At 34.4% G+C, this 21,317-nt stretch overlaps 1 protein-coding gene across 1 annotated transcript in view; it reads left to right on the forward strand.

Annotated features, from left to right (window-relative positions):
- The window catches only part of GBE1 (1,4-alpha-glucan branching enzyme 1), a 254,067-nt gene that overhangs the window by 48,277 nt on the left and 184,473 nt on the right, over positions 1–21,317 (forward strand). The window contains exon 2 of the mRNA XM_019732062.3: positions 4,250–4,419. Within this exon, the coding sequence (XP_019587621.3) occupies positions 4,250–4,419 (170 nt within the window). The remainder of the gene's footprint in view (positions 1–4,249; positions 4,420–21,317) is intronic.

Raw genomic sequence — 21,317 nt, forward strand, 5'->3', positions numbered from 1 at the left:
CATAGGACTTAAAAGTATGAGAAAGTTTGCCTACTAGTATCTTAGTAGATCTTTAGATCAAGTTTTTTTGTTCAGTTCAGTATTTTAAGTTTTTGAAACAGTTGCCAATGTTTAAATTAAGGAGAGTTCATAGATAAGTCTGGAATTTTTTTTGGTTCTTAAATAATTATCTGACTTGGCTAAGCATGTTTGGTAACAATGGGCTGTACCTATTAAATAGATTCTGTTGCTTTTCCGTGGGGTTTGTACTCTCCAACTCACCAGAGTTCCTCTCTACATTGTTTTCGATACTCGAAGGCCATCCTCTCTGATCATGTCTCTTTCTTTCCTTTTTTTTTTGTTTTTTTGTTTTTTTAATTCATCAGGTTCTCACTTTTGTGTTTCTTACTTAGGGCCAGCTCCTCATATTTATGATAATCTGCCTGGCTCCTGTAGGCTGTTCAATTTTAAGGAATCGTCACACTGTTTTCCATAGTGGCTGCACCAATTTGCAATCCCACCAACAGTGCACAAGGGTTCCCTTTTCTCCACACCCTCACCAACAGTTGTTTGTTGATCTATTCATGACAGCCATTCTGACAGGTGTGAGGTGATATCTCATTGTGGTTTTAATTTACATTTCTCTAATGGTTAGTGATGTTGAGCATCTTTTCATATGTCTGTTTGCCGTCTGTATGTCCTCTTTGGAGAAATGTCTATTCAGGTCCTCTGCCCATTTTTAAATTGAATTGTTTTTTTGGTGTTAAATTGTATATGTTCTTCATAAATTTTGGATATTAACCCCTTATCGATGTAAGTGAGTATCTTGGTAAGTTGTTTTTTTGTTTGTTTCCTTTGTTGTGTAAAACCTTTTTAGTTTGCTGTAGTCCAACTTATTTATTATTTCTTTTGTTTCTCTTGCCAAAGGAGATAGAGAAAATGTTACTAAGAGCAATGTCAGAGAGTTTACTGCCTATATTTCCTTCTACAAGTTTTATGGTTTTAAGTCTTACATTAAGTCTTTAATCCATTTTGAATTTATTCTTGTATATGGTGTAAGAAGGTGATACAGTTTCATTTTTTTGCATGCATCTTCCCGGTTTCATAACACCATTTATTGAATAGACTCCCTTGACCCCATTGTATGTTCTTGCTTCTTTTGTTGTAGATTAAATGACCATAAAAGTGTGGATTTATTTCTGGGCTCTCTGTTCTGTTCCATTGATCAATGTCTATGTTTTTATGCCAGTATGATACTGTTTTGATTACTGTAGCCTTGTGGTATAGTTTGCTATCAGGTAGCGTGATACCTCTAGCTTTGTTCTTTCTCAGGATCGCTGTCTCTATTCAGGGTCTTTTGGGGTTCCATATACATTTTAGGATGATTTGTTCTGGTTCTGTGAAAGATGCTATTGGTATTTTGATAGGGATTATACTGAGTCTATAGATTGCTTTGGGTAGTATGGATGTTTTATGATGTTAAATCTCATCCATGAGCACAGTATATGCTTCTTTTTATTTGTATCTCTTTCAATTTCTTTCTTCAATGTCTTATAATTATCCAAAGACAGGTTTTTACCTCCTTGGTTAAATTTATTCCTCGGTATTTTATTTATTTATTTTTTTGATGCAATTGTAAATGGGATTATTTTCTTCATTTCTCTTTCTGATATTTCATTATTGGTGTCTAAAAATGCAACCAAATTCTGAATATTCATTTTGTATCCTGCTATTTTGCTGAATTTGTTTATCAGTTCTAATAATTTTTTGGTGGAATCTTTGGACTTACCTACGTATAATATCATCTTACCTGCAGGTAATGACAGTTTTACTACTTTCTTTGCCAGTTGGATGTCTTTCATTTCTTTTTCTTGTCAGATAAATGTGGCTAGGACTTCTAATATGCTGAATAAAGGTGTACGTCCTTGTCTTGTTCTTGATCTTAAGGAAAGCACTTTTAGCTTTCCCTTTTGAGTATGATCTTAATTGTGGGTTTGTCATATATGGCCATTATGATGTTGAGGTATGTTCCTTGTATTCCCAGATTACTGAGTGTTTGGATGTTGGATAGATGGATGCTGAATTTGTCAAATGCTTTTTCTAAATCTATATGTATATGATTTTTATCTTTCATTTTGTTTATGTGGTATATCATGTTAATTGATTTGTGGGTGTTGACCCAAACTTGCACCCCAGGGATAAATCTCTTTGATAATGGCATATGATCTTTTTAATATATTGTTGAATTCAGTTTGCTAATATTTTGTTGAGGATATTTACATCCATCTTCATCAGGGATATCGGCCTATAATTTGTTTGTTCATTTTTTCTATTGTCTTTGTCTGGTTTTGGAATCAGGATAATGGTGGCTTCATAGAATAAGCTTGGGAGCCTCTGCTACTCTTGATTTTTTTGGAATAGTTTGAGAAGGATAGGTTTTAATTCTTCTTTGAATGTCTGGTAAAATTCACCTGTGAAGCCATCTGGTCCAGGACTTTTGTTTGTTGGGAGTTTTTTGTTTACTGATTCAATTTCATTTGTAGTAATCAGTCTGCTCAGATTTTGTATTTCTTCTGGATTCATTCTTGTAAAATTGTATGTTTCTAGGACTTTATTCATTTCTTCCATATTGTCCAATTTGTTGGCATATAATTGTTTATATTGTTTTCTTACAAACCTTTGTATTTCTGTGGTAGTGTCATTTCTTCTTTTTTGCTTCTGATTTTATTTATTTGGGTCCTTCCTCTTTTTTTCTTGATGAGTCTGGTTAAAAGTTTATCAGTTTCGCTTATCTTTTCAAAGAACCAACTCTTGGTTTTAGTGATCTCTTGTATTTTTTTACTTTATTTTTTTAAACTCTATTTTGTTTATTTCCACTGTGATCTTTATTATTTCCTTCTACTCACTTGGGCTTTGCTTGCTGTTCTTTTTCTTGCTCCTTTAAGTATAAGGTTAGATTGTTTATTTGAGATTTCTCTTGTCTCTTTAGGTAGGCCTTCATTGCTATGAATTTCCTTCTTAGGACTGCTTTCGCTGTGTCCCATGGATTTTGGGTCGTTGTGTTTTCATTTTCGTTTGTCTCAAGGTCTCTCTTGATTTCTTCTTTATTCTTGTTGTTGACCCACTCATTGTTTGGTAGCATGTTATTTAACCTCCATGTATTTGTGTGTTTTTCCATTTCTTTCTTGTAATTGATTTCTAGTTTCATACCATTGTGGTCAGATAAGAAGCTCGATATGATTTCAGTCTTAAATTTGTTGTGACTTATTTTGTGGCCTAGCATGTGGTCTATCTTAGATGTTCTATTTGTGCTTGAAAATAATGCATATTCTGTTGCTTAGGGATGAAATGCTCTAAAAATATCAACTGAATCCATCTGGTTTAGCGTGTCACTTAAGGTCGCTGTTTCCTTGTTGATTTTCTGTCTGGAAGATCTGTCCATTGGTGTCAACAGGGTGTTAAAGTCCCCTATTATGACTGTATTACTGTCAGTCTCTCCCTTATGTTGGTCAATATTTGCTTTGTATATTTATGTGCTCCTATGTTGAGTGTATAAATGCTTACAAGGGTTATATTGTCTTGTTGGATTGATCCCTTTGTCATTACGAAATGTCCTTCTTTGTTTCTTATAAGTATTGCTACCCCAGCTTTTTTTTTTCATCTCCATTCCCATGAAATATCTTTTTCCTTCCCTATTCTTTCAGTCTATGTGTCTTTCGATCTGAAGTGGGTCTGTTGTAGACAGCATATGTATGGGTCTTGTTTATTTATTCATTCGGTTACCCTATATCTTTTGATTGGAACATTTAATCCATTTACATTTAAAGTGATTATTGATAGGTACATAGTTATTACCATTTTATTATTCATAGTTTCTTTTTTCTCCCTTCTTCTTAGAGAAGTCCCTTTAACATTGCTTGTAATATTGGTTTAGTGGTGATGAACTCCTTTAGCTTTTTCTTATCTGGGAGCTATCATGCTGATTTAAAAATTTTTGTGGAATAACATAATCATTGTATTTCCTCTCTTATACCAAAATGCTTGAAATTGCAAAAAAAGTTAGTGAAATTAGTTTAGTTTATTTAAGATAAGAACAATTTTATCCTACTAGTTTACCTCTACAAATAAATGAAATTATTCACATTAATCCTCTTTAATGATATCTTTTTCCTTTTTTCCAAATAAGACTAAAGCAGCCACTTAATTGCAGTAGCTTTTCTGCAAGACAATTACATTTTTTAACTGCTTTTTTTTTTTTCTCTTTTCATAGGTATAAACTTTTTAACCAGGCTTTGAACGACATTGGAGAGAACGAAGGTGGTATCGATAAGTTTTCCAGAGGTTATGAATCATTTGGCATCCACAAAGATGCTGATGGTGGTTTATACTGCAAAGAATGGGCCCCTGGAGCAGAAGGAGTTTTTCTGACTGGAGACTTCAGTAAGTACTTTGAAAGCATTAAAATCAGGAGTAATATTTATCTATTTAAAACATAGACTTGTTATATTTTATATATTTGACTATATGAAGATTAATGATAAAAAATATCCCACTTTTCAGTTAGAGCCGTAGTATTTATTAAATCATTACTGTCCTGCGGTTACAGGTGTTTCTGCTGTAATATGATGTATGTGTTCCTGAAAAACTTCATGTTCTGTAAAATCATGTAACCAGAAATAGCAGTTGATGAGAAAAACAGCGTTAGGTAGACTAGTCTAAATTTAGTCAACTTTGTTAGCAAGCTCTGGAAAAAACAATAACAATCTGGGTAAAGATATTGGTATAGGTTAAACATCCACTAGCATTTGCACCTAGTTAGCTGGCCTTGTAGTTCTTTATCCTGCATAGCCTAATCTCCTTTTTTGAGACCTCAATCAAAGTAGACATCTAATTTAGAGGGTAAATGTCTTCATCACTTAATTTTTTTCCTTTCCCTTTTTTTATAACACAATGGGAAATATCTTCTCACTCTTGTTATCTACACTATTAATTTCACTAGACAGTTAATCCAATGGATGGCATAATGGTTGTAGAAGTCAGCCTTCTGATTTATAATCCAGTGGGAGGCAGGACCTGTAATTAAGAAACTATAATGTAGTCTGTTTAATTTTATTCTGAAACTATAAATAAATTACTATAATAACGAAAGGAAGAAAGCTGAGTTTTGAAGTGTATAACTGGAAAAACTGGCCTTGGCAAAATAATCACAATACAAGGAAAGGAAATATCAGAAATGGTAATACTCCTTTAGTACCATACAGCGGTGTAGTATTTATTTCATTCATATGACTTTCTGTAAATGGCAGAACTATAGGGACAGAAAACAGAGTTGTCACAGTTTTGGGTTAGGAAATATGAATTAATTACAGAGGAGCATGAGGGAACTTTTCAGGGTGATAAAAATGAATTATGTCCTGATTTTGGTGGTGGTTACATGACTGTGTACATCTGTCAAAATTTATAGAACTGTACACATAGAAGATTGAGGTTTATTGCATACGAATTATACCCCAAGGAACCTGACTTTAAAAATGGTTTGGTTTTATAAGTATTGTCGAAGGCAACACTCTCCTATAGAAATACAATGCAAGTGACTTATGTAATTCAAAATTTTTACGAAGTGTATTAAAAAAGTGAAAGAAGAATAGTTGAATGAATCTTAGTAATGTTAAATTTTATTTGACCCAGTAATCAAAATATTAACATGTAATCAATTTAAAAATTTTAATGAGATGTTTTCACTCTTTTGTACTGTGTCTTGTAAATTTGGTAATTTTTCATTGGAAATACTTGATCTAAATTTAGATTTAATAAGATTTTTACTTAAAAGTGTGTACCCAAATGTTTCCAAACATAATGAAAATTTTAGTAACTAAATTGAGCAACAGTTTTAAATTTTAAATTTAATAAAGTAATTAAATCAAATTAAAAATTCACTTTCTCTGTTGCACAAAACCTCATTTCAAGTGCTCAATAACCGCAAGTATCTACTGGCTCCCTTATTGGAAAGCACAGGTGTAAGGACTTAAAATAAGTCTCTGTGCAGTCCTCCAAATTAGATGATGTCAGCTCCCTATGTTTTTTGAGTTATTGAAAACTTCATGGAAAGTTTTCAGAAAGATTGTGTGATCTGCTGATTCTATTAGCTTAGCCTGGTGATAATTATGAACTGTATTTTGAGGATAGGAGACATTTTACTTAAATTATTATTAAAATTGTTATTAATTTTCTTTATTATACAGAAACATGCTTATTTCTCTGTTTTCTTTAGGCAACTGCCTTAATTACTAGATTGTTTTTTAATAGACCATTTAGACATCAACCTATATCCAAGGCACATTTTGGCATTCTATTTTATTGTTTTTATGACCATTTATAAGATTGAGAGTATTGATTGAGAATGTCCAAGTTAACTTTTTATATAAAGATACCAGAACTACTATGAGAACCTCAGTTAAGATTTGGTAGTTTCATTTGGTACCCTCTTTCTATATTGAGGATTAAATCCACTAAATAGGTTATAGAAACATAAAAATATGAGAAAGGGACTATATGAAAATGACATTTGTTATAATGACTAATACTGATTTATTAAAAGTTGTGCCTTGTAAATTAGTTGAGTCATATGTGAATTTGGAGAATTACATTTAAAAATTGTACTTAGAATTTAATACTTAAATATTAAAAGTATAATAATCTAAAGAGTCTTATAAAGCGAAAACTAAAAATTACTTAATGTCTATTTTAATGTAACAATGTCCTCTGTTAACTTTTTTTTCAATTTAACTTGATTTTTAAAAATCCTACCTTTTGTGAAGGTATGTCACATAATTTAAAAATCTCTCCATAGCCTTGAGATAGCATTCAGTCAACCATGGTTTAATCAGTGGTCCTTTATTTTTACTGGAGAGATTAGAAAAGCTAAGATAAATGAAATTGTGATAGAAAATAGTTACGAACAGGCAGTATGATGGGAAAATTTAAATGTCCAATCTATTTTCTTATCTAGAGGAAAGGATTTATATATATATGTATGTGTGTGTGTGTATATATATATACATACATATATATATATTTTATTTTTTTCCTGCCCAAAGTTACAGGGTGTCAGAATCTCTTTATTCATGGGATCTCAACTTTTTCTTACCGAAAGCTATGACATTTTGAAAAAAATCTTGAAAAATGAGAGTAGTTTGGGTTAATAATTCATTTAAGAGTATTTCTTTGGAAAAAAATGTACACATGAATATTAATTTAATGACTGTAGAACACAGAACTTTGAAGATGATGACAACAGCTGAAAATATGCCCTTATATAACTGAACTAACCATATTATTTTTTAAAAAACACAATTAAGGGATTCTGTATTTTCTTTTCCCCTTATTTACATAAAATCTTTTTTTTTCCCCCCTAAAATGAGTTGAGTAATAAGAAAGTCATTTTTCTTTGTTGAATTTTTTCTCAGGATAAAAAATGTGATAGATAATTTTACTATTGTCTTCTAATGTATAAATTTGTACTAAGCTAAAAGTAATAAATGCATGTTAAGTGGCTAAAAATTATAGTATATTTTTAATTAGAAAATGAAATTGAAGAATAATTAAGATATTTTTCTTAGTGGTTTTGCTAATCAAATAAAATGTTTTTTAAAAAAAGTGTTTAACTGTATTCATATGACCTCATATTTATCAGTTGATTACTTAAATAGCAATAAACTTAGAAGATTTTATAGAATTTATTCTCTTTAACACTGATCATTTTTAAGAATTCAGTTTCTTACTTTATTTGTCATTTAATGTGACAGTATTCACAATTTCTATGTATGGGTACCTAAATAGCATCTGAAAAAACTATTGCTCCTGTACCTGTTGGCAGAGTTTAAAAAGTAACATAATTTTACTTTCATGGAAGTATATATATAATTAAAAACATTGTTCTTGTATCTACCGCTACCCTCAACCCCCCAAAGGTAACATAAAACAAGTCTTCCAACAGCAGCAACAAAAATCTTATTTCTGCTAATGTATGAATTGTTGCTTATATTTAACTGAAAAAGGAAATTTTCTTAATTGAATTTTTCTCTCTCTAAATGAATTGGCTTTCTATTTGTGATAATTTTTCAGAAGAAGTTAAAATTAAAGAATGTCTGGACTTTAATTCTGTGTTATGGAAAATTATATAGTCAAAATACTTTAACATATTGTTATGGCGTCTTTCTCCTCTTCTATTAATTTTTGAAATTGGCTACCTTGTAAATTTTTTCTCAGGGCTTCCTCATAATAGTGCTCATAAATGCACATTGTTCTGGTGTATTTTTTTTTTTTTTTTGCCAACCAACCTAAAGAGTTTTAAGGGACATCTACTTAAGGGTAGTCAAATGTAAATGATCTTCAAGAAAGAAATTGCCATGAATTTGGTATGTAAAAACAAACAGACCAACAAAGAACCAAACATGTTCTTCATCTGGCTCAGTGGGGATAGAGATGATGATATTTATCTTACCTGTCTAACTGGGTTGCTCTAGATACTAACTACGTTGCGAATGTGAAAATTTAGTGTTACAGAAATTTAATTGACAAGGTTAAAAAGGTACTCTAATATGTAAGTGTCTGTCTATATCTTATTTTTAAGAAATGTTTATTTCAAAAGGCAGTTGAGCTTTACAAAAGTCAAATGACTTTAGTAGTCTGTTTTGCCCAAACTCAGATGGATCTGGCTTTTGCTATCCACATTTTAAAACTTGGAAAGCAACTTCACTTTAAATATGTTACACACACTTTTTCTTCATTTGAGAGAAAATGAATGAAACAATCATATCTTTTCCTTTTAGTCATTAAAAAAAAACCCACCCAAACCCCACAAACTAGCTTTTTAAGCAACTAGCAGCTGCTTCAGCAACCCAGAAAGACAGTAGATATATAATGACACATCCATCAAGATTATAATTACAGCACCCTAAAAGTATTTCTGAGCAAGTCATAAAGTACACTAAATGGTCCAGATGAATTTCTAAAACTTTTAATTATCTTTAATATGGGAAAGACTCATTCTTTAGAAAATTAAATGCAATTTAAAATATACTTGGGGTTTTGGAAGTAAATCATGTTTATTGCAGATTGCTAAATAACTGAAGAAAACTAGCTGTTTTCCAATGGCTAGAAAACAGTGGAGAGAAAAGCAGTAAAGTGCATATGTCAATATAAAATAATTGGGTGCCTATTTGCTGTAACTGAAAACATTTCATTTAAAATTACAAAGTCTAGGAGTTAGGCACATTTCAAGAAACCTAAATGTCTATCATAGATAGACTAAAAGAAAAGGGGATGAGGGAGAAACACCCTGATTTTTATGCCTATAGAAAAAAAATAACCAGATATATTTTTGTAGAGTGGGAAAGATACTAAAGCTAATCTTGCCTGTTTACTGGATGAATTTGTCTATAATTTAGCGTCCAGTTGTACAGTTGCCAAGTTTACATCATCACAAAAGCCTTTATATTTCTTAATCCCACAGGTTCTGAAACAGTGTCATTCAAAATGTTCTCTGCAGACCAGTATGATTCTGTGTACTGTAATTGTTGCAGTGATGATATATTGTCAGAATTGGGAGTAAGCATTGAAAAACTTTAATAACAGTTTGACAGAATAATTTTATTTCTGTTGAATAATACAGAAATTAGGGCTTAAATTTTGAAAGTTTTTTTTTTTTTTTTAATTGCAATCTTATAATAATTCACTTTATTATGTTTTACCTAAATATTGGTCTATAATAGGCTGGAAAAAAATTTTAAAGAGGATAATTGGTCCATCATCATTGATAGTTTGAGAAACACTGATCTGAAAATTAGTGGTTGTATTTTTTGTTTTAGATGTCCTTTACAGTTGGAAGATATAGTTCTTCCTCCTTTGTATTCTCTTCAACTAAATCTGTGGTGGCTGTGTGTGAGCTTTCCCTGTGGTATATAGTGTGTTACGAAAAACTTCAACATTTTAATGACTGAGAACAACAAAGGCTTATTACTTGCTCATGTTGGCTACATTATCAGCTGTGGCTCTGTCCCAAGTGTCAAAATCTTTCCAGAATCAAGGGTGGTGGATTAGTTCCTGTGTGGGACATGCTGATCTCATGACAGAGAAACAGCAATGGAGGAAACCTGTTATGTCTCCAAAAGCTTCAGCTTAGAAGTGGCAAATGTGATTTGCATTTGACATTTCATTAACCAAATAATTTGGCCAAGCCTTTATGTCCGTGGCATGTGGAAGCAGAATCTTTTTTTTATGTAGGGTCATGAAAAATTGAGAATGGTAATATAAATGACCCTTGTGGCAAATAACACATGTTCATAATATAAAGTGTAAGCTTTCCAGATTTTTTGATATTCGACGTACCTGACAGTCTTTTTTTTCTGGGGCCTGAGGGGACTTGGGTAGGTAGCATGGTGCTTCCTTCGCAGATTGTTGAGAAGGTTTCTTTGGAATCTCTACTGGCCTCTGGATTTGTGTGGAACTTCAGGGAGTCTTGTCACGTAAACATTTTCAACTCCCTGTGCGTCGTCTCAGTGAATTTTTATGTAGCTTCCCTTCTGTTTGGATTACTGGAGATGGTGATGTTTTTAGAAAGCACATTGCTGGGGTGGTCTGGGGATTCTTGATATTATTTTGGCAAAGGAGTGGCAAATGAGGTAGAGGTAAAAGGCTTTAGGCTTGTTAATTGAAACAACACCTACGCTAATTAAGAAATGGCCTTTTGATGTCTGTCAGCTTAAAACAACTAATCAGCCAATAGATGTATTATAGAATGTTGTCACGACTTTCTCTAGCTTTCCAACCTGGTGTTGATTCTCTCACCCCTTTTATCTGTTTTCATTGATGAATTATTCATTTTCAATGGAGTAGATGTACAGTGGAGCTTTACTTAACCAACATGTACTTACTAGACTTAGGGAATTTACTTCTGCTGTACAGGCTTACTGTAAAAGATACTGATAGCTTCCCACAGGAGACTGAACACACATGGGTAGTAGGCAGTGGTCTGCACACACATACGCAGTTCTTTGGCTGGTTACATCTTGTGCTTATACAGAGTTACTCTCCCACCCCTCTGCAATCCTGTGAATGCCAATTCTCATCATTATAATTCCATAATATAATATTATATAAAGTGATGATCTATGGGTGTGACAGCAAAGACAGTTATTAAGTACTGGGAAAATCTCTGTGTGGACAAGTTGGAAAACTCATTTTGAATTAAGTATACACGAGTGAACTACCCAAAACGATACATATCTAACAATTTCGCATGCAGATTATTTTGCATATACCTTTTAGCTTTCATTCTGTTTTTTTGTTCCAAGGGAATTGGAAATTATAAATATTGCATCGTAGGCTATAGGATCATACAAGAAAGATAATACAAAAGCTCAGACAGGGACTAAAGTTAAATGAAATAATCTTAACTCAGAAGATGAGTGAATATATTTGTGTTTTAAGTTAAAACAACATTTTGACTGTCATGCTCTGCTTTAACCAATATTTTCAATATATGTACCACTTCTGGCCCCAGTTATGCTGGATCAGAGAGCTTTGTTATAATGCCTAATGGGATTATTTTTATAGGGAAGCATTTTCACCTCCTGGGATTTTAGGAGATTGCTGTTAGAGACCTTGATGCTAGAAAGTAGATTTTGAACTGTGTGACAGAAATAATAATTTTCTAGCCTTGTGTTACTTTTTCATAAATATCTGTTAAAAATTTATGTTGTTTGGTTAATACAATACTTTTTGTTAGGTTTTGGTTTTGTTGTTTTCTCTTGTAGTTAATGCCTGTAAAGTTATTTTTTGTTCTTTAGCAGTTGTCTTTTAAAATTTTAATAATTTTCTCCATTAAAGTGTCTTTATTAAGCTCACCATTTACTTACATAAAGAAGGTATAATACATTATTTATATTATTCTCTTACTAGTTAGATGTTTTTGTAGAGAAGGCTTCTATTTTATAATAGTCACATCTGATACATTTTGATAACATGTATCAACATTCTCTGTCTCTTGATCGCAACTAAACTATTCATTTTAAGTTCAAATTTTATTGTTGGAAGAATCTGTCACTTATGATAGATGTTGAAAGCAACTGAATGTAATTTGTTGGTATTTTTTTTTCTTACACCACAGATAACTAAATATAGTTTTGCATTATAGAGGTTACAAAAATGTAGTAAATCCTTAAAAGGTTTATAGCACTGTTTGGCTTATCCAGACTGTTGTACCAAGCCAGTCAAATGGAATTCACTGATTAGTCTTGAAGCTTTGTCTGGTTTATTGTCAAGCTTTGACTTTATAGCTCTTTCTCACATCCATTCCCTCTTTTCCCTATTACTAGCTTGTGCTCTTTACATTTTCAATTCCTGTCCAACTATTTTGTTATTTGAAAAATCTGGAGGTATGTTTAAGCTTGAATAGATTTTGAAAAACAGGAGAATTTTGCTTCTTTATTGCTTTGTAATTCCTTATGTAAAATTGCAAGTATTAATTTTGACTGCCAGAGACCCATCTCTTATGATGGGTTTCTGAAAAACGACTTAGCCATCTTAGTTGCTTGTAAATCAGTGGCAGAAGTACTTCAGGTATATTACTTAGAGAATAAGAACCTGAAAAGAATACCACATTTTCTTAGCAAGTATCAGTGACCTTCAACAGTGATATCAGAGTGCAGTGTCACTGCCCAAGAACCATGGATACTAAATTGCTTTCGGCTCAACTCTTAAAGGCTTATCATATTCTCCTACTTCTTAGTTATTTATTTGCTTTAATTTTTAACATTTTAAAAGTTGAGATAAAAATCACCATTCCAAAGTGTACACTACAGTGTTTTTTTTTGTATACAAAATCTGACAAGCAAGTTCATGAACTTGTTGCAACAATATTGCTATCCTTTTGTGATATCAGAGGGATTATTCATTATGAATTTGTACCAACTGGACAAACAGTTAACCAAGTTTACTATTTGGAAGTGCTGAAAAGGCTGCGTGAAAAACTTAGAGGACCTGAACTTTTCACCAACAATTCATGGCTCTTGCATCAGCACAATGCACCAGCTCACACGGCACTGTTTGTGAGGGAGTTTTTAGCCAGTAAACACATAACTGTATTGGAACATTCTCCCTACTCACCTGATCTGGCCCCCAGTGACTTCTTTCTCTACCCGAAGATAAAGGAAATATTGAAAGGAAGACATTTTGATGACATTCAGGACATCAAGGGTAATACAATGACAGCTCTGATGGCAATTCCAGAAAAAGAGTTGCAAAATTGCTTTGAAGGGTGGACTAGGCACTGGGGTCGGTGCATAGCTTCCCAAGGGGAGTACTTGAAAGGTGACCATAGTGATATTCAGCAATGAGGTATGTAGTGTTTTTCTAGGATGAGTTCACTAACTTAATTATCTCACCTCCTGTTTACTGTGTTGTGCAATCATTACCACTGTCTAATTCTAGAACATTTTTACCACTCTGAGGAGAAACCTGATACCTTTTGCCAGTTAGTCACAATTCTCCTCCCTCCACACCTTCTCTATTCAGGACATTTCATATAAATGGAATTGTATAGTATGTAGCCTTTTGTTTCGAGCTTTTTATAATGTTTTCAAGGTTCATTCATTTTGTAGCATGTAGCAATCATTCGTTCCTTTTTAGGACTGAGTAATATTTTCCTGTGTAGATAGGCATACCACATTTTGCTTCTCCATTCCTCAGCAGATGGACATTTCGGGTTGTTTCCGGTTTTTGGCTATTGTGAATGATGCTTCCATGAACATTTGTGTACAAGATTTTATGTGAACATGTGCTCTTCACTTCTCTTGGATTGCCTTGGTTGTTGATTTTCTTACCAAATTCAAATATTCTGCTGTACTGTTCATTTGCTCATTTGCCCTAAAATCCTTTCACCTACCCTTTTCCGTTCTGTTCCGTATTACATTTCCCACACTCCCTTGGACTCTGCTTCTGTTGAGTTGGTTTAGTAGGAGACACTAGTGGAAAACTTGAGGGTGGGAGGAGGGGGAAGCCAGGGAACTCTTTCTAAAGTGACGCTGCTCATGTCTCCTACAGCAGGTGTGGCTTACCGTTCTTGTTGCTTTTCTCTTTATGAGCTCAGCTCCTGCCAGGAAGGCTTGCCTTGTTTCTGCTATGGCCCTAGCTGCTAGGTTAGGGTAATCCTGCCTCTCCTTTAGGGGTGTTACCTCATTCCTAATTATTGCTAATCCCTGGGTTACTTAATTGTCCTCTATTGGAATTCTCAGCCCTTCTATTACCTGTGTAACCAATTCCCTGTAATAAGTTCCTCTATTTGAAATAGGTAGAGTGGTTTCCACTCTATCCTCTCATCGCCGGAATAGTATTTCCTTACTGTTAGGCCTGCTGAATTACGGTAAGTCTACAGAACACCTTTCGTGCTGTGTTTCGGGTATTGTGAAGCCCTCCTGGAATGGTTTGGCTCAGTGGTCCTGCTTCTGTTAAAGTATGTTTCAATAAGTTTTTAAAAGTTCAGCTTACCAACTTGTGAAGTTTCAGGGCATTTTATACGAGATATCTATTATAGAATTTTACTTATTTCATTCAAAAGTCTAGAAAACTCAGCAGTAAGAAATATTGCTATTTTTTTCCCTACATTGTATCAAATTAGTTATGTTTTACTTTAAACAGGGTTTTTGATGTTCCCTCTACTGGAGAACAATTTCATCTTCACCATGTTTTGTTAAGTCTAAAACATTTTTTCCCCAGTGTGTGGTCCATATATCGCTTGAACGAGGGTGACCTGGGTGTTGATAAAATGAAGATTCCCGGGTAAATAACAAACCTCCTGAATCACAGTTCCTGGGGGGCAGAGTTTAATGTTGATTATGTATTGCCTTATTTTTTTTTTTTTGCTAGTAGATGCTGTAGTATCTTATATCCTTTCTTCTCATGTCTCCCGTTCCATGTTCATGGGGGGAAGTCACATCCACATTCTCTTTTGCTACCACGTAGTAGGCAGTGTGCAACCCCAAGCAGTGACCCCTATTTTCTTTAGTAGAATCTTCGAGAAGGAAAGAAGAACATATGTCTCCTAGAAAATAATCAGATGGGCTTATCACTTAGAGTGGAAGGTAGAGAACAATGAAATAATTATTTCAGATTTCTGGGGTGGTAGCAATTTGTTTCTTTTTCCTTGGCCAATTTATCAATCAACTGTCTAGACAAGTTTGAGGCATTTTCAGATCGGTAGGGATGGAGAAATTTTATGTTGCAGACATTCTTCCTTAGGAGGCGATGTATGTGTGCCAGAAAAACGAGGGATTGACCCAAGGACGAGGAAGACATAGGATGGGGGAATCAGAGACTTGAGCTGAGGGAGTAAAATGGAGAGAAGCAGGTCAGGCAACCCAGACACAGAAAACAAACAATGAGAAAGGTAGAGAAGACCCCATGAACCAGTTCTCTGGGAGGCATTTCCCTGGGAGGAAAATCGTACACTGAAGAAAACATTTAGGAGCTTAGGACACTTTGGGATATAAATAAAGGTTTTCAGTAGAAGGAAAAAGTAAGGCTCAATTTAATCATGCTGGAAAGAGTCTCCTTTAGGTGGCTGTTAAAGACTGAATGTGTGTGTCCCCCACAATTCATATGTGGAAGCCCTAACCTTCAATGTGCTGGTATTTGGAGGTGAGGTCTTTGGGAGGTTATTTGGCTTAGATGAAGTCATGGGGATGGGATGGGATTAAAATCCTTAGACGAAGACAAAGACCAGAGTGCTTCTCTCTCTCTCTCTCTCTCTCTCTCTCTCTCTCTCTCTCTCTCTCTCTCTCTCCCCCTCCCCTCCCTCCCGTCCCCTCCCCCCTCCATGTGAAGACAAAGCAAAAAGGTAATAGATTGTAAATCAGGAAGAGGGCTCTCACCAGGAACCGAATCTTCCAGCACCTTGGGCCTGGACTTCCCAGCCTCTTGAACTGTGGGAAACACATCTTGTTGGTTAAGCCACCGGGCTGTGGTATTTTGTTATGGTAGCTGGACAGTCTAATATAGTGGCAAAGGGTCATGCTATTAGAAAGTGTTTAGTTATGTGTAATCCTAGTCTTCTATTTGACTCTGTAATGAATGATATGTACTATAACATAAGAACTGCAATGAGAGAGATTTCTATAATGTATAGAAATATCACTAAATAGTACTTACATTGTTTCTATAAAAGAATAAGGAAAGATTGTGGGAGATACTTTGAAGAGGTTATTATATAACAATGACTGTGTAATTAAAAATTACTTCCTTTAATGTAAGGGAATTATGTCTTTATTGTGACTAATGTACCTGATACACTTGCCACGTGATGAAGCAGATATACTGGGCAGATGTAATCTAGACATTGCTTTATGGATGGAAGTATATGTTTTTGCAAACATCTTTTTCCCAATAAGGGGAAAATAAGTGACATGAGAGTTCCATCAGGACTGAAAGTGAATGAACCACACATCTGTAGATTGACGACTCTGGGCACTTAATAGAAATTTATTTGTTTTAAACCAAGGCTGCTCTAACTTGCTTTCTTCTTGCTGTCTCGGCCCACTGATACGTGTGCTTGGCTCCACTGAATGTGGGTGTTGTCTTCAGGTGGTAGTCATTTACAGACTTTCTTCTGTTGAGTTTTTCTTGAGAGTCACAGGGTTTTGGCTTCTGGGTTAGTCACGGAACAGCAGGACACAGATGACACGCTCAGGGTTTCACAGGAGAGTTTAACGAAGGGCCCGTAGAGAAGGCTGGTGAAGGTAAAGGGAACGACCAGAGCTGGAAAGGTGTTGCCCTCTGAGGATAGGTATGAAAACGGGGGGGATGGTTGGTTATTGGGGTACGGTTAGAGCTGGAGTCCTGGAAGAGGGGCACAGTTACAGGCTCTGTGGTTAAGAGTAAAAGGCAGTCACTGCCGGAGGAAGCAGGGATGAAAGTGGGTACTGAATATCTTAATCTACTTGAAGAAAACAATTAAATTTGTAGCAATTTATCAGAGGCTTCTAAAATACCATTAAACAATGTATGTATTATTACCAATACATCTAACCTATGGGCACGTGAAAACCACAGTTTTTCTTGCTTCCTGCCTGCCCCCACACCCCAGAGTTATAGAACGCAATGTTAAAATAAGGTGCTTACTTTGTTAAAGTTGTAAAATCGCTAAATAAATGTCCTAATCACTAAATATACCGTTTTATGTGGGTATGTAAATTTTTTTGTTGTTGTTAGGTATGTTTGTTTCACAACTCTGTTAGGGCCCTTTAAGTTAGAAGACACTGTGAAAGTTCTGGAATTTAATTCAACAGCTTCTCCATTCCTCCCGACTTCCCTTGCCTTTGGTCGCAGTATTTATTGAGCACCTGCTATATGCCAGACACTGTGTACAGATAGGGGACCAGACTGATACCAGGCTGCAGCTCCAGTCTGTGATCAGGCCTGTGGCTCCTGTCAACCAACTTGGTACTCATCCTTTTTTTTGAAGGGATACTTAATCAGAAGAGGGGTTTTATCTGTTTCTGGCTTATTTTCTCCTAAGACCTACTGAGATGAGTAGTAATATTACCTTAAGTGCTTTATAGACTTAGCTATCTTGGAGTGGAGGAAATCATAGAAATTCCGCGATGGGAGAGGGACAATAACCTTCACATCTGGCAGGGGGAATGGGTAATCTCTAAGCTCATGTAAGCTTCGGTGATCTGCCTAAGCTCATCTAGTAGTAAAGTAAAATTGAAATTTTGATGCCATTCTAAGTATTTAGGGCCATTTCTGTATACTTTTCAGGTAAAATAAATGATTAAATATTCTATTTTATAAAGATATTTTGGGAACTAAAGAATTATATGATGATATTTTCCTAAGTACTTTCTAAAATCAAAACGGCTCTTAGAATACAATTTAGTACTAATTATATATACAATATAGTATTTCTTAATACTTATTTTGAGGATTTTTTGATTGCTTATTAATTTTGGTGAGACTTTGTGTGTTTATTTTTAAGCCAGCGGTGTTAAAATGAAGCTTTTGAAGTGTATTTCCAGAGAACCTATAATTGATTTAAATGATACATGAGATTTTTTTGTCAAACTGAACTGAGCTAGAAAAAAAATCTCTTATAATAGCTGTATTTAGATTTTAATGAAACTAGGCAGAAAGGAGACTAAAGTGAATTTCCTTTTTAGTCTTTTAAATGAAAAAGTGCATCATTTGTCCTATATATCTTACTCATCATCAGTCATAGCAAAGCATTCATTCCCATGAGACAGATAATGGATTCAGAGAGCCGAGAGGAATGGAAGATTGTCATTCAATGCAGATGAGTTTTAGTAATTTTCTTATCATGAGAAATTGGGTTGCAGAACCTTAAGATTTGGAATTAAGTTGCTATAGATATATTTAATTAAAATTAGATTGCTTTAACCTTTCTTTAAGTTAGAAATAGGTTTAAAATCTTAAATTTATGGTTAGTTTGTATTTAACTTGTATTCAGGACTTGCCTTTAATAGGGATTCTTTATAAATTTCAGCCTTAAAAAGGTACATTTTAATTGAAGTATTTCAGTGAACATATAAAGAAAGTTTCTGAAAGGATTTTGTAACTTAGTATATTGGATCAAAGTGTGGTTTACTTTTCTTCTCATGGAGAAAGTAGCCAAACTTCATCAAACCAACCCGAAAACTGAGAACAACAGGGGTACGTGCCTTCTCAACTCTCCTAACACTTCACCAGTACAGCTCCTTAATCATTATGAATTATTTTTCCTGGTGTTTTAGTTTCATCACCTGATGGATTGGTTTCTCATTTATAATACCATCCAGTTTACAGTACTTTTCTAAAAGTTAAAGCATACGAAGAATGATATTAACGAAGTAGAAAAGCAAACATAAATGAGAATATATATTGTGCACAAATGTTTGCCAAATTTGCAAACTCTACTATTACGGAATAGGTTTTAGGTTAACTAGGGGAAATCAGAGTGCCCCAAGCTCATTCTGTGGTCCTTACTAATTGTGCACTCTTAGCCCAAGACATTAAAAAAAAGTAAGTTGAATACAGAAGGATATATACCGTGTTTCCCCCAAAATAATACCTAGCCAGACCATCAACTCTAATGCATCTTTTGGAGCAAAAATTAATATAAGACCTGGTATATATTATATTATATTATATTATATTATATTATATTATATTATATTATATTATATTATACCTGGTCTTATATTAAAATAAGACTGGATCTTATATTAATTTTTGCTCCAAAAGATGCATTAGAGCTGATGGTCTGGCTAGGTCTTATTTTCAGGGAAACATGGTAGTCAACTAATCTTGACCATACCCCCCAGCTCTGGAATCAAACCCCTTATTTCAGGACATAGGTGGTCCCTGTTCTCAGTGGACACTGAGGTTTGGGCTGTGTTTGGCGCCACGCCGATTCTCCTGGTGAGAAAAGCGAGAGGACTAGAGATGGAGCCCAGGACTGATAAATGCTGCTGCAACTCCAGTGTATGATCAGGCCCACGGCTCCTGTTGATCAGCTTGTCACTGATCCCTTTTTTTGAAGGGTTAGTAAATCAGAAGAGAGATTTTTTTTTACTGGCTTATTTTCTCTAAAGACCTACTTAGATGAATAGTAATATTACCTTAAGTGCTTTCTTTATAGCTTTATCTATCTTGGGAATTAACACTTTTTTGTGTGTGGCTAGATTATATCGACTATTGTAAAATACCTCAGATTAATTATTAATTGTACATTTTAAATAAAAAAAATAAACTCTATCAAAAGGTAAGGCGATCCATTATGACTTTCATTTCCTTTGTAAAGGAAAAGCTTCTATAGAAAATGGCCCATATTTGTTCTCCTTTTTCTTCCTCTTCACAGGGTGAGTTAATCACAAACTGAAATCTCCTATAAATACACCATCGTTACCCAGAAGGTAATTGTAACATTTTAGAATTGTTAATCTTTTCTTAATGAAGACAGAGATTCAGTCACTCTTAGAGGCTTAGTAAGAAATCATGGTCACGTTAGGCATACAGACAATGGGAATGTACTGTTTTTACAAACAGATGGATTCCCTTCACCTGGAGTTGATGTTGTTTCACACCTTCATCTTCGGCCCTGCAGGAAGGGCCTGCGATCTACAATGTTGTAGTGCAGGAAAGATCAGATGAAATTGTGTAGGTGAGAGCTCTCAGCACACCGCTTGACATCTAGTACCTTCACAATAAATATTTCTTTCCAAACTCATTTTTGCCTCTATCTGGCATTTTCTAAAGTTTACATGGAGAATATGAGCATTATCATCTAGTTTGTCAAAATGTGCCCTTGCTGGGCTACCTTTCGAAGGTGTGGGCTCTCTTGCAAGGCTTATTGGTGGTGGTGGTATTGTCCTAAATTGAAAGCATATCAAAATCATTATATGGAAAAAGGGGGGTGTCCCTGGTCAAACCTACTGTTAAGTTTCTCTAGGATAAATTTTGTTTTTTATTAGGGAATTTGGATTCATTTCTTCACCAAATGTTTTAGTATTTTGTTTATAAGTCACTAGAACAATATTAATAGAAGTTGAAGGTAGAACCATGAAAAGCTCACATTTGGCAATGTAAGGTGAGAAAGAAGCAGTGGTGAAGGCTTGAGACAAGAAACAGCAGTAGGAAAATGAGAAGAGTGTCCTATCATAAGACAGCAAGAGGAGAGGGCTTTTCAAGGAAGAGATGGATACATACTGTACAGTATTATTATATGTCTACATAATATCTAACATGTAGGGAAAACTTAACTGTGCAGTATGAGTTTGATAGAGACTATTTCGCCAAGTCTTCCTAATAATTCAGTGAGGTAAATGTTATTACCGTCCTCATTTTCCAGATAAGCACATTGGGACTTAGACTGTGGAACTCATGCTGTGCCAGAGCCAGGATTTCATTCAAGGCATTTGGGTTTTGTGCAGTAACTCCTGAAATCGAGAAGAGTTGATGACCATGAGCTTTAAGGAAAGTGAGTTTCCAGTTGCAACTTTTCTTTGCAGTGCTAGGAAGTGTCCCTTCACAGAGAGTTGTTTCTGTATTTTACAGACACAGAAATTCAAATTCAAGAAGTTATGTAACCTGCCAAACGTCACATATCTAGTACAGAGTAAATCAATAGGTTTAGCTACAGATATTCTACACGTATTTATTCTATTAAGGCTTTGCTTACCAATGGCATCCCAATTTCATACCCTTGAAATACATGTAACTCTGATGATATACATCTGAAACTCATGTTTATGTCTCTATAAGCTGACTTAGAGTTTTGGAATAAT

The sequence above is a fragment of the Rhinolophus sinicus genome, chromosome 17 (genome assembly GCF_057876585.1).
Source record: "Rhinolophus sinicus isolate RSI-liver-muscle chromosome 17, RSI-T2T, whole genome shotgun sequence".
NCBI lineage: Eukaryota > Metazoa > Chordata > Mammalia > Chiroptera > Rhinolophidae > Rhinolophus > Rhinolophus sinicus.